The sequence below is a fragment of the Eutrigla gurnardus genome, assembly GCF_963514095.1.
Source record: "Eutrigla gurnardus genome assembly, chromosome: 16".
Classification (NCBI taxonomy): domain Eukaryota; kingdom Metazoa; phylum Chordata; class Actinopteri; order Perciformes; family Triglidae; genus Eutrigla; species Eutrigla gurnardus.
In genome coordinates this window covers 8,657,085-8,672,138 of record NC_139927.1, presented here as the reverse complement: position 1 = coordinate 8,672,138, position 15,054 = coordinate 8,657,085, and the positions used below count along the sequence as shown (strand labels likewise).

The 15,054-nt window shown below is 42.5% G+C and overlaps 1 protein-coding gene across 1 annotated transcript; it reads right to left on the bottom strand.

Moving 5' to 3' along the window:
- Window positions 1-84: 84 nt before the first annotated feature.
- Window positions 85-12,071, bottom strand: LOC311026486 (testis development-related protein). Its single transcript, XM_084030080.1, has 4 exons — window positions 11,685-12,071; window positions 6,709-6,765; window positions 2,577-2,692; window positions 85-1,782 (listed from the first exon to the last, which is right to left on the bottom strand). Exons 1-4 carry the CDS (start codon window positions 11,769-11,771, stop codon window positions 1,344-1,346), a joined length of 699 nt encoding a protein of 232 aa, XP_083886206.1. The 5' UTR covers window positions 11,772-12,071; the 3' UTR covers window positions 85-1,343.
- Window positions 12,072-15,054: the final 2,983 nt, after the last annotated feature.

Here is a 15,054-nt window from a genome sequence, read left to right as displayed (position 1 = left end):
ATATTTCTCAAGGCATTTTATCGATGTTATAAATTCCAGTATCGTGACAACAGAGTGATATGTGTTTAATAAAGCAAGCCAGACAGTCGTACTAGATCTTTATTCTGCTTTTAGAAAATGTGACCCGGTCGTTTAGTGAATAAATACAGGATATAAGCATCCCTGGAAGTGAACCTGTATCTGTACTATACTGAAGAAGACATCAGTATAAACAAATTCAGTCAACGGATTAAAACAAAGAAAAATAACAAGAGAAGAGAGAAGCAAAGCCCAGTGAAATGACGTTTCTCAGTCACCTAAAAGATAAAAATCATTGTAGAAATCAAACTACTCTTCATTGTCTCGGTCCTTTTATAATATAAAGATACAGCATTAATGTTTTAATAATGTAACACACATTCCTGCTGGTGAGGCTAACGTCATCCTGGGATCGTGACTGGAAACCATTGAGTGAGTCATGCTGGGTTGAGTCACCTGTATGGACGGTTTTGTGCTCTAGAGGTGGATCTAGTTCAAATTTACAGTAAACACATGATGTCATCGTATTCATGGAAGGCACTTCACGGGTGCACGGAGTTTGGCTTTCACCTTGTCGTTATTACAAATTTAAAAAATATGATTCAGCATGAGATTTAAACGGGTATCAAACTATAACATGGTGGAGGTTACAACAGCAGAACCTCAAATCCCCTTTGCAATGCCGTCTGTGATTCACGACAACAAATGTCCAAAAAAAACCTCACGCCGTCGACTCTACCTCTCTTTCACAGACACACATATACAAACACACACACTCATATTCCAGATCTCAAGTATTTCATAAGCCGTTCCACGATTGCACATCTTTTAAGTCCATTATTCATATATATAAAGGCTCCAGACTCACTTTCTTCAATCAGACGCTGTAACTGCAAAGACAGAAAGGGACGCGAAAAGAAATCTTCAGTAGCAGGTTTTTGTATTTCATAGTCTTCATCGATTCTCTACCGCTGAGAGCCACAATAATTATATGGAAAATGACTCGTTTCTTGGCGATATAAAATATCTAAATGCCAGGCCAGTGGATATCACAGTTAAAATGGTACAGCAGTTTAAGGCTTTTTGCTTGATGTCATTCTTTTTACACTATAGTCTGTAAGGGCTTCAAAGCAGAAAACAATAGGGACAAACTTTGTGCATTATGCCCGGCGCTTTACAACAGCATCTCCATACCAGTTGACATTAACACTGATTTCGTCCAGAACTAGACTACAGAAATGAGCAGATATTTGGTTTCAGGGTCTCCTTCCTCGTTAGTGATGGTGCATAGTGAGGAGGGAGGGGTCTCGGAGGTGAAATGGCTCCTATTTAAAACCCTCCCAAGCGCTGTCTGACACAATCCCTCTGCTCATCCTGCTGATGCCGGCCAACTTGATTTTGGCGCGCGCCGTCCACCTGACGGCAGCCGTTGAATCCTTGGAGTCCGACAGATTAGCATAGCGTGAGGAGTCCTCCTCAAGACCCCGGCCCGCCCAAGAGGCCAGTTCCAACGGGAGGCCGAGCGAGGCGGGGAAGGACACGGGCGAGTCCCCTTTCTGGCTCTCGTCCTCGGGGGCGTCGTCGGTCACAGTCTCTGTGGAGTTCTCCAGGTGAGGCGGCTCCCAGCCCTCCGTCTTCTCCGTTTTTTTGGTGGGGGAGATCTGCCTCATCGTCATGGTAACACTCTCCCAGAAACAGTGACCTTTCTCTGGTTTGTCCTTTTTTTCCTTCTCCTTTTCATCATCCTTGATTTTCTTGTGAGACCTTAAGAGAAACGCAGACGGAAGGAAAGAAGCAAACTTATAAAAGCAGCTGTTGCACAAACGTTCAGCATATAAAATAACCGGTGGACAGCTTGCATCTAAACTATAAATAGCACTGACTGGGTGGAGAACAAGACGTCTTCACACTGGAGAATGGGACTTTCTCCATAGAGCAAGCCATTATATAGGAATTCCCGGTTGTTTGTCACCGAGAGGTGATTTATTTAGGTTTTCCTCTTCATAAAGGTTCCACTTCCTCAAGAGGTCTGAACGTTTATAATTGCTTTTTGTGGTTTCAAAAACACCCGGCAATCAATATCAGACATTTTTCTCTATTAAAGTTTGACATATATAATATAGATTTTTTTTTTTTTAATGAACCAGATACATTTTTTTTAATCCAGGTTTATATAACTTCATAGTTTTTATTAGAAAACAAGACTTGTGCCAACTTAGCCTTGTGGTCTTTAAAGAGTTTTATTCTTTAACAATGAGGGGTTTGATTGAGACCTTCCTCCCTCCGTCAGACCCAGGAAACAGCTGTGTGCATAACCATATGAAAAGGGGTGATTTTAGATTTATATACCTTCATATTTTGTATGGAATGGAAATGATGTACTGTTTATTAGTTTGGGTATAATAATAGAGGGAAAAAGCGATGTAGAATAAATTAGATCTAATTTCTAAAATGTGGTTGTGTGGAGGTGCGGCTTTGCCACAAGAAACTGATGCAACTAGTCATACACGTTCAGTGAATTTCATCAACATAAGATGAGATATTATGTGTGTCCTCACCCTCTGCGGTCCGCCAGCTTGACTTCGGTCAACAAGAAGTGCTCGTCGTCTTTCGAGGAGAACATCTTCTTCTCCCTCCGCTCTTTCTTGGACATGATCTTCTTCACCTTGGGCTCCTGACAGAAACCGGCAAGAGAGCATTTTTGATTTTGAATGATTACCCCCCCCCCCCCCCCCCCCCCCCCCATCTGTTGCATGTTATCTCTGATGCCTATTTGTGAGTGATTTATACTTTGCAAAGTCAACTTCACAGGGATTTGTGGAAAAAAAAAACTCATGCAAGAGTGATGGATGTGTACTTTTTTGAAATTCTGTTTCTTAACTGAAACCAAAAACATCGACACATCCATCATCCATTTTTAAGCCCCCATTTTAGCAGTCAGACTTTTTTTCTGCAGCACTAATCATGCTTAAGGAAATAGTTTGAAAAAGATAAAGTGTGAATATGACACACCTGCTGGATGTTACTTCACTAGTCAGCAGATTCTGTTACCTTTGGAAAGGCTAGCAGTCTTTGTGCCAAGCTTACCCAAGAGGCTGCATATTTATCATATTTACCAACCTCTCGACAAGAAAGCAAATCAACTGCAGGCAACACTCTTGTTGCTGTTGGACACAAACCTTACAGTTACAAATCCTGCGTTATGGACGTATAAATACAAAGAAAAAGAGCTTGCATGGCATTGACTTGGCGGTACGGTGCATTCCAGTGGAGGACCCTCCACTCCCTGTGAAACTCCCCCAGTCTCCCCCGTCACATCAGGATCCCTGCCTGCCCTCTGCAGCGCAGATACCGCCCTCCTCCTCCTCCTCGATTGTGGAACAAAGTTTTGGCTCCACTTCTCCCCGTGCCTGGGAAGAATTCCCAATGTCAACTGCCAAGGCCATAACGTTCACTCCTACTTACGTCCATGTCTGCCTTTGCTTTACCGTTGTCAAAACATTCCCAGTGCTTTACAGCGCTATCTGATGAATGCCTGACCTCGACAACCCCCCGCCCGAACCGCTCCTTTTGTTTCTGTGTTTTACCTATCCAGGAGACGCTCAATTCAAAGCGCTGCATGCATGAAACACCGATACGCACACAAACAAACACGTTTCTCTCATGAGGATGCAAACAACTAACATGAAAGTGGTCAACGGCTCAACAGGAACACAATTACAATCACAGATCTGAGATCGAGACCGTAACACACACACACACACACACACACACACACACACACACGCAGGAGATGACCCCACTCCTGATCTTCTTCTCGTGTTGAAAATGATATTTGATGGATTTGTACACACTTTGCTCACTCCGGTATGCCATAAGGAGACGGGCACCGTTGTTGATAAATGGAAATCCTCCTCGTCTCACCTCTCACACTCATGAACATGCCTGAGGGCAAGAACGCTGTCAGTTTATCACCTTTAAGAACATTTACCAAATATTTATCTCCGCTATTTCAACACCGTCTCCACCATTTCTGTCTCCCTCCTCACTCCTGCTTCTTGTTTCCTGTGTGCCATCAAGTGGAAACGGTGGATCAGATTTGCTGCAGTTGGAGGTTTTTTTTGCAGTAACAGAAACCAGAGATGTCAAAACAGAGTGGGTGTATCAGTGTGTGTGTGTGTGTGTATGAGCTAAATTCCAGTTGTGTATATGCATGCATGTGTGCACATACAGAAGCCTGCCTATTCACCATTCTCTTCAGCATTAACCTCCGGGCCTCTACATCCAAAGCAGCTCAGTGTCCCGTAATCTCTCCGGGCCAAAAAGTAGGTAAACCAAGCAGCTCACTGAGGCTCGCCATGTGGGGGAGCGTTTACCTACAGCTCCACGCCTGGAGGAACAATAGGCCTCTTATTGGACAGAATTCCTCCATCCATACGGCACAGATGGAAGCTGGGAGATTAAAGAGGCACTTGGATTTGGAAATGTTGCTAATTGTGGTTATCAGCAATCAAGCCGTTGCTTCTGGAGGTTATGTGAAAGCCTTCAGGTATTAATGGGTCCGCATGTTGTTTTAATGGGTTCTGATCCATCTCAGCCTTTGTTGCTTGACATCTTTTTCCTGTCTTTCTCTGCTATATGCTACACTATGTATTAATGCTGAATCCAATGATTATTAATTAATCTGTTTGTCTATAAACTCTAACTATAGGTCACAGAGAAATTCTCAAAAGTGAGAATTTGCTGGGATCAGCAATTGCTTGGTATTTTCTGTGATAAATGACCAACCAGCAGTTCTATCCTCACCTCACTGTTAAAACGTTGAATCTTTTAAAAGAAACCAAAGTTTAAAAATGACATGTGGTGGTTTTATAGTAATATAGGGCAAGATGTCTCTGAAATAAGTCCTTTAATAAATACCTGTTTTTAGAGTGAAATCAAGAATGTTTCTGTAAGTACAGCTTGAAGAATTTAATGTAACATAAACACATACTTAAACATACAACGCTGTAGAACTGAAATGGAATCAGCCTTTTACGGTGAAAGGTTATGTCCACTTCCCCGGACTCTACTTTGTCTGTCCTAATATGAGCATAAAAGAGCCGAAGGTGGAAGAATTGTAGCCGTCCGTGGTGTCAAAGGAGTCTGAGGCTATTTTCAGCCTTGTTTTTCTTCCACGGTGATTGTTCCCATCCTAAAGGCCCAGCTCCTCGAAAGAATGCTGCATTTCCTTCCCTTCTCCAGCCCTGTTCTCACAAACACCACAGGCTGTGAAATATGTCCCGTGAACCAAGTCACCTACAGTAGCTGTGCATACAGCGGGGAAGGCAGCCAGAGTTTGGAGACACATTGGTCACATTGTGTGTGTTTGGGGTTTACACGAAAACAAACACACACACACATTGTTAGATAATGTCAGATAAAGTTGCAAATACCAGCCGGCGGGGAACGCCCTGGACAGGTCGCCGGTCTATCCCAGCGCTACGTTAACACAAATCCCCTAAAATAACACATTAAGGAGCCAAATAATGTATTAAACTTAACTGTCGATCACTTGCAACCTTTAATAACAGGTATTTACGTACACATCGAGGAACATTTGTCATGCAGAATAGCTAACCAATCATATTTGGCCCTCATCGTGGCGACGGCTGAGCCAGCAGCTTGCAGCTAACGGTGCGAACTGGCTAACGTGCTTGTTTTAGCATGTTTACTTGAGGGGGGGTACCAAAGGGTGGGTGCTACGCTTCCACAATGATGCTGTCGGAACAGCGTTATCAGCTGTAACCGCCATACGAGAGCAGGGCGGTGGCCATATATTACCCAGTGGGGCTCACATGCAAAAACATGCACTGAAAACATGCACAGCTGTTCACAAAGCAAGTAGAAGCTAGCTGAAGCTGGGGAGATTCAAGGTTGCTTCAGGTTATTCCTCTATATCTTTACATGGCAACTATGCATGCTGCTATATTAATGCTCCGAACGTCGCTCCTTTAAATCTAAGCCTGATACAACAGTATCCACTCCACACTTCCACACTGTGGGTTTTAGGATTAGAATAACAAGAACGCATGCATGCGCCATGACGACAAACAAGATGATTTTCCAGTGATAAGGTTGGGGATAAAGCAGGGGACGACAGCTGAAAAGCCGGTGTGTTTACAGATAAACAGAGCAGTCCTCTGACCTTCCTGCTTTTTCCTCGAGCTGCACCGTGAAACACTTTGTGGTCATCTGACGGGGGGAAGGTCCCCGTGTGAGTGAGTGCATTGGGGGTATTGAGTTAATCAAAGGATAGGAGCCGTCCTGGAGCAAAGAAACCCTTAGTCAACTAAACCTGATTTCATCCACTAATTGATTAGATCTATGAAACAGAGTTTTCAGTTCCACAAAAATCCGATTTACCAGAAGTTTTCTAACAATCATCTTCATTGACAAAAGACCGATCAATAAGTCGACTAATAGACTAAGGGGGGGGGGGTTTGGTGACATACAACTGATTCTTTTGAGGGTTACACAACCACGAGAGTGACGTCAGAAGTGCGATGTGTGTGCGTGTGCAGTCAGTGTTTAGGAAGATAAGAGCCTGTTGAATGAGTGCATATCTTTAGGGGGCAACCGTGTAAATTGAGTTTGGAGGCAAATAGTTTTGTTTGTGTCTGTGTAACGTCCAAAAGTTGTGCTGTTTACCTTCGATACTGCAGTGACAGCTTCCTCCTCCTCTTCCTCTCCTTCTATGTCTTTGTCCTGGGTGGCACACACACACACACACACACACACCAGCAGTGAGTTAACACAAATTGCATACCCCCCCAAACACAAACACACACCATCCGCAATGTGTGTGTGTGTGTGTGTGTGTGTGTGTGTGTGTGTGTGTGTGAGCATGCTTTCCTGTAGACGGAGGGCAACCATATTCAGAGGTGTAACATAAACACGGTGTTTGAAGGAGATGGAGGGATCGAGGACTGGGAAGGATGAGGGGAAGCCACCGAAGTCAGAGGGCAGACCCAAACAAAAGACTGAAACTATAAATCCGTGACCTTTCACCCCGCAGTACATGACAATATTTGGGTGTATAAGTGGAGCTATTTTGGCTCCATTGTGCTTCAGTCTGCATTTTTTCCATATGTCCTTTGTGCACTTAACTGCAGTGAGACTTCACAATGTGTTAACAGTGTAAATCACAGTGTGCACTGTTATCATCCTGCATCTTGAAATACTTTCTCGCAAAGAGAACTTGCACTGTTACTTATTATATACTTTTTTTTTTTTATTACAGCTGCCTTCTTTTTTTAATTCAATTGTTCTGCTTTTCATGGGAAGTCACACCAGCGTGTCTTTTGTCGTGCACAAGAAGAATGACAATGAAGTTAACTGAATTACGGAGAATTGACTCCCTTAAGACTTGACACTTGAAAACAAAACAAGTCTCAAAGTTGAGCCCAATATAATCCCTGAAACTGAATAAGAAAAACAAACAGAAAGTAAATAAGACTTCAGGTCGGCCAAAAAACACAAAGTGAACAATCTGGCCCATAATCACGTAAATATCTCCTTTTTTTTTAACTTGGCAGATTATGATTACTGCAAAATGTGGATGGATTAATTCTGTGCAGAGGGCCAAGCAGAAAATAAAAAAATCTAATAACACAACCTGTATGGGGGGTGAGGGTTGTCATGCAACTCCATAATATTTAAGTCTTATAGTTTATCCTTTAATATAATCCATCAAGTCATAAATAAGATAACGCACATTCATCAAGAATGTTTTTAAATCTTAGAAATCCATTTTGACTGGTGTTTACCGTCGTCTGTGACTTGTGCTTTGCCTGTCGAGACCTATGACTTGACTTGGACGTGCTCCAAAAAGACTTAAAAACATTAAATCATGAGAACGGGGCGGCAAGAAGTCATTAGATGTGCAGCTGAGCCTGAGATTACTGCTTTGGAGCCAGAATTCCTGTAAATTGATCAAAGCTCTAAGAAGTTCTAACATCTGAGAGAGGAGGGGGGGGGAGGTTGGGCTCAGAGGGAGGCAGGAGTGTTTCAGGGAGAGAAAGCCTCACAACAGAAAGTTCTGCTTTCACACTTTAGGGGGCCATTTTTTTTCTCCGTCTGCCTCTCTTTCCTTCTTTGAGTCTGTGTGTAAATGTTTCCCCAGTGTTGTGTTTAAAAAAAGCCAGATTACTAGGCAATAAAGACGCACAGTGAATTTAAATCCCAAAGCACCCGGAGTAGTTTGCACACTAACAACACGCCACACTCTCTGAGGACAGAGCTGCTGTATTTCATCAAACAATAAGCTAAATGAGGGTTAGGTTAGGCTAAGAGAGATGGATGAGAATATTGTACACTAAATATGCAGCCAGGAGATGGTTAGCCAAGCCATCTAATGGGCTATATTCATATATATTCTTGGATCCAAGTCCAAGAAATCCTATTCTGTGAGTGGTTTTACACTCTCATTACAGGAGACAGGAGCTGGAGTCAAGAGACGACATGTACGACCCGATTGTTTCACAAGCAGCCAGTTTAAAAGCTCATTGCAAACAGATAAAAATCCCATTTCGGCCAACGCGTTGTGTTCTCCACACACGGTTTACACACATCCAACCAAAGCCTGCATTTACGTAGCGCCTTTCTAGTCTAGTTCTAGCAATTTGAAGTTCAGAATCTTTAGTATACTTCACCATGTGGAGCGATTCTCCAATTAAAAAGCAACCTGCTCTATTCCCCTCACCCCAGTAGTCAATATTACAGCCCATTAGTCAATACTACACGGACAACAAACAGAAACCACAAACCTTCAGATATAAGAGTGGCATTAACCTTCTGGTCTAGATCTCTAATCGCATTTTTGTCAAACCATCGCAGTAAAAACCCTTCAGACAAACCCTCATTTTTACTTCATGGTGATTTGATTTGAGCTGAGATCAAAACGTGCAGATTGTAATCCCAACCCTCTTGAACAGATGATCCATTCAGCTTCACATTTCCTTCTTCTTTGCCACTAACGACTTGCACGTGAGGTCCGTCTGAAGTTTTTTTTGCTCATATGTGTGCTCTCGTGATCCCACTTCACAAAGAGGGCCACGACGGCGGCGGCGGTGGCATTAGCGTGGTGTTGTCACAGTGTTCAGGTGTCGTTACAGCGTTAAGCCAAAGACAAACACGTACTCCTCCTGAGAGCTCACAGCTGCCTCTCGCAGCCTGTTGAACTTCAATCGGGAGTGAAAGCATGCTGCGGCACAGGGCCTGTGCTGTAGTCGCCCTGCAGCGCCACAGAGGGAGGACAGATATTAATTTCCCCCTTTATGCTCTCCCTCGTCTCCTCTGTGGGTCTGTGGACGTATTATCCCTTTAATACTCGTCTGTCTCTATCGGCTGGTCTCTGTCTGCATCTGTCTGTGTACGGTTACAACTCATTGGACCGGCACGACACGGAGAACGCTCCGCCGTGAAGCACAGATTACAGAAAATATACCGGCGTTGATGTCCAGGAGTCAACAGACTGGACTCTGGTTGTCCTGAGTGTATTACTTCATCAGAATTCAAACAATTTTTGACAATCAATGAATCGTTCATTAATCAGACACTTTTGTCCAAAGCGAAAGAAACCACAACATATCATTGCCGATAAAGTAAGAGCGAAAAAATAGAAACAAGTGTTAGGTCTTCGTCTGAGTAAAGTAGTAGTTGTTCAGATACTTTAAGAACAACAGTGCTATGATACTACTACAGGTAAGAACATAGAAGTGCATTTTTGAGGGGGGGGGGTGTTAGTGGGTCATGCTGTGCAGAGTCGAGGTAAAGAACAGGTGAGTCTTGAGTCTTTTTTCAGAAGATGGCAGTGACTCTGCTGTCCTGACATTGGTCGGGAGTTCCTTCCACCACTGAGGAACCAGAACAGAGAAGAGTCTGGACTTTGCTGAGAGACATTTGTCTGATTTCAACATGTTTGCTGCTCATAGACTGAAAGAATGAACATGTGAACTTGCATTCTGGGAAGTCGTAACGAGTACTCGGCACCTTCTCCTGACATGTTACAGACCAAACTAATCACCGACGAGCCAAGAAAATAACGGGGAGATATTGAAAATAATCATTATTCTCCCAGATGTCCTTTTTACGGTGACTCTGGAAGAATTTAAAAACAGGCTGAGATATTCTTGCGATGCGATCGTGACGCACAGATCATCCACGTGATCTACCTCGCCTGGTCTGCTTCTCCCGCTGTCAGATTTGAATAAGTGAAGAGCCTGCAGGTCCAGACTGTGTCTTCATAACCCTCCGTCCTGAATCCCTGCCGGGCTGGATCTGCCTTCTTCACTGCGTTTATAACATTTTATGATCCGACCCCCTGACCCCTGCGTGCACTTAATCGCCATGGCGACTCGAAGAGACCTCCCCGATGACTCTTCCCAGGAATTCTGAGGAGGAGTGGCTTCTCCGACCTCAGATCAGCCCTTATCGTCCAGAGCACTTCTGGTGACCACTGGAGACGGATCACCGGCTGAACTCCGGGCAGCTCCTCGGAGGTGAAGGGCCACATGCGTCGGTTCCCAGGATGACAGTTAAGAACGGCCAATAAAACGCAGCCGAGGGGGTCACAGATCTCGACATCGTCACATCAACAGATGAGAAATGCTGGGAAGCCGTGTTGGTTGATCTTCCCAATTGCCTACTACATGACACATGTGTACATGACCTTTATGGGTCCATGCGTGTGCATATCTCAGCTTTAGGAAACAAATAGATTCAAAATTGACGCGTATTTTTCTCAAAGTACTTCTACTGTGCTTTAAACGTTATTCCTGTTCCATAATGATGGTTTAATGTTGTTCATATTTTCTCTCATTGTGCCACTATTATTTTACATAAATAACAAATGAAGAACATAAGTGATGGTTTCCAATTAAAGGGACAGTTCAAATACATGTGATAATCTCAACAGCAATGTCTCCAGAAATCACGATAATCCACAAAATAATCCACGGACTTTGTTGTGAGCAGTTTCATGGAGGAACTACTGTTGAAAGAAAGAAGTTGCATTGAAGAGAAGGATTACTGCTTAGTGGAAGGTATCTCCAATTTTTTTATTTCGGGATGAACTGCCCCTTTAAATATCAGATTTATATATTTCTTCACAGTTTTGCAGTCCCCATGTAAAATGTGTTATTTGATTCTTTCTGGGGAGACGATGGGCTTCCTCTTCTTCAACCTCAGCATTTTCTGTCACTCTTCCTCAGCTGGCCTGACAGGAGTCTGAGCACTTGACCTCCTCTTCCTCCTTCTCTTCCTCCTCCTCTTCCTCCCTCTGCTCCACTATCTCAGTTTGACATCCTGATGTGTATTTGGTCACTTTTAAGAAAGTTTAAGCAATCTATTGTCTTCTTAATTATTATACTGGGTGTAGTTTTGAATGGATTAATTTACTTTTTATTTACTTTTGATCCACTGTAAATCAACCATCTCAACAAATCCTTCACCAATCATTTAACACACTTGATGGAAACAGACATGTCGTGTTTTTTGAGTTTAGAATCCTGAAACGATGAGTGTTAAACAGGATAACTAGAGTTACATAATCACTCTGCTCTTTTAACCCTGTTTGTTTGAGGAAAGAAAGGTCGACTGTCATTGTTTGAGTTCCCATCCGTTACCTTGTAGGAGTGATGATGGTGCCAGGACACGTCGTCTTCCTCGGACGCATAATCCACCAGCACTTTACTCTTGCTTTTCTTGAACATATCTCCACTTGTCGCTGAAAACGAGCCGTCTTGATCCTTCTTTGTTTTTTTTTGCAGCTCACCCTGAACTGCTCGCTCCTCGATTTGTCCGAGAGAGAGAGAGAGAGAGAGAGAGAGAGAGAGAGAGAGAGAGAGAGAGAGAGAGAGAGAGAGACGCACCACCGAAGCGCGTTCCGCTCGTTTTGGTTATTTCTACGGGCTTCCTCTGAAACGCAGCTTATTCATTCACAGAAGTTCCAGGAGCTGCAAAGCATCGAGGTTTGTTTTCATGACGCTCTCGCTATTTAAGTGTTTGGCGTGTGTTTGGTCCGTTTTTACGCAAGCTGGACCACCTGGACCCCAGACCGTCGCTCCTCCCATATAGCCCCCCCTTGAAGTTGCCATGGTGGAGGGAGGAAGGAGGTGCAAACTTTGTCACCCTTTCATATTCTGAATGACTGGAGGAAGGCATATTTGGTCGCTGTTGTCTGACACCTGGGAGCCAAATGGCATAAATAGATAATTTGGTGTATTTTTTTCTGTTTGAATGATGTATTCTGCAGTAAAACGTTAAAGTCAAATATTCCTTAAATAAAAGTAAATGTGAGTAGAAGCATTGTCAGCAGAAAATAAGTACTTAAATGCAGCAGAATGTCAATATTCTATTATTATATAAGCTATGATTGCATTATTATTATTATTAAATATCATTATTGTGTAAAGATGTCAGCAGTATTTTAATGTTGCTGCTGGTGGAGCTCATTCGAACCCCTTAAATTATTCATAATATGAAGAATTTTTTTTAAATCTTGATCCACACGTAACTATATCCTTCATATAAATGCAGTGATGTAAAGACTACTAATAGAATAGTACAATGTGTATTTCTGACTTTTAAACCAAGGTTTGTTTGTTTCAGAAAGACGCACGTGTCACAAAAAAAAAGGAAACAATATCATAATCAAACAAGATGTGGAAGTATTAAGATGATTTATTTTGTTCACGGTCTCCTCTCTCCACTGTTTTCTCCCAAATCCTTTCAGCTTTCAGGAGCTAAATCAGTTCTTGGAGTCCTTGACATCAAAACAACTGGATTTTATACTGTAATCTTGTCTTTTTAAACCGTCAATCTCATATTTACTATAAACAAAGACTGTTTGTATAATAAAGTAAAACCCGGAGCTCTGTAGTACAGTAATGTCTGCAAGATACTCTGTTTTTTCACCCGTTTGGAGTAGAAACAAGTAATGCAAACATAAAATAGGACTATGGTTATGTATTTCACTAAATCTCTCTCTCTCTCTCTCTCTCTCTCTCTCTCTCTCTCTCTCTCTCTCTCTCTCTCTCTCTCTCTCTCTAAGACCTCTGAAGTCGGGGGAACAAATGACACATTATGCTGGTGGGCTGGCCTCTCAAAATAACCACAGTTTAGCTCCGGTTAAGACCCCTCACCTGATTCAAAGGTTCTTAAATTCCCATTTCAATGTCCACATTATACAGTCAAATCAGCAGACTCCTGTGTGACTGTGTGTGTCTTTGTGCCACAAGGATCTTGTTCAGTAGTGTTCATGATTTATTGCTTTTGTATGGTTTGGTGTGAGCTCTTCACCGGTCCCAGCTGACACAAGTCTGTTAAGATGTGTCTGTCACCCGTCAATCAGTGACCTTTGACCTCTGGGGTCAGCATTGGCTCAACCGTCCATTCGAGAGCCTTTCCTGGATGTGAATTCCCCCAGTATCTCTACAGTGGTTATTTACAGTTGCCCTGGTTGAAGCCAATCACGTTATTGGAGCCTGTAATATAGACAGTGTATAAACCATATAGCTATAACATATGTTTTTCAGAATACCAACCAGCCAAAGCAACAGGTTGGGGATTTGTTTGACCAGATATCACCAGGCAATAAGGGTTAGGCTTAGGTTTATGTTTAGGGTTAGGGTTGGGTTTGGGGTTATGTTTAGGGTTGGGTTTGGGGTTAGGGCAGTTGCGCATCTACCCAGTGTAAGAGGGGTATATAGCAACAATTGTGGCCAATTCCAACTCTATGTAACATTAAGGAGCTCGAAATGATTTAGAAATGCACAACAGCAGCTTTATATAGAAAATAAAACATTTTTCCCCCATCGCTTTGGCGCCCCCTCTGGTGCGGCGATCCTATGCGCCGCATATTTGCACCCCACCTTTTGAGCCACTGCCTATTCATCAGGTGGACAGAAACCATTCCAATGACTCCAAATGAATGATAATGTTGCTCCATAATAGCTGGACATGTCAATAAAACTGTTGTTTTGTTGTATTTAACACGTTTACTCTGCCCACAAGTGGCCAAAAAAAGCATTTGTTCCAGATTGAATTAAACAAAAGTAACCCCCTTGTAAAAACAAATGTCTCTTTATTTTACTGTAGCAAATTAAGACAATGAGGTCTTATCATGTTACATAACTATATATATGACACTTTGTATTTATCGTCCATCACTATATGGACATAATTATCCGAACAGAGACCTTTTTTCCACAAAGCGTTCAGCCCTGATGCGGTTACTCAGCTAAAGGAAGGACCCAGCCGAGATTAACCATGTCTCAAATCTATCTGATGAGATTCACGGGTCACGGGTTCTCCTGCACAAACCCACGGGGCCACGTCAGAACCTGTTAGCCAAGAACAGAGATTAAAGCTTTAACTGTGTTCACAGGCCAACTCTCAAAGATGTTCCTCACACACACACTCTTCTGGTGTAGCTTTAATGGACAGTTGGTATCCAAACAGTGACACAAAGCTGCTTTATAGAATTCAGTTTACTGTCTTATGTTTATCTTTGGTGTGCATCCGTTTTATTAAAGATGCTTTAATGTGAGCATTTATATGAGCATATTTTGTTTGAAACTGAATTCAAGGTTTGTCTATATCTTAGTTAGACATCTGCAATAATATATATCCAGGTCAGAAAAAAAGGTTCAGAGTAATTTATGAAGTGGGCAGCTTGTTATAAAAAACATGGTACTGCAATAATAAATGGCCCACATTTGAAAAAAAACAACTTTTCAGTGAGTTCAAAATGGTTCTGGCTAAATTTAAAATGGTCATGTTTCTCTCTTTTCTTGCCAACTGTCAGAAAATATGAGAAAGAAACGGCGGTGTTTAGGTGGTGGACAAGTAGTAGTACAACTTGGGGGGTCTTGAACCTGTGAGTTTGAAGTGCTGAGTCATCAGTGGAGCTTTATCACCAGAATTAGAGGATGTGCTCTTTCATTCATGTTGAGCTTTGAAGTAAATATGACTTCAGAGTTATTTCCATTGCTA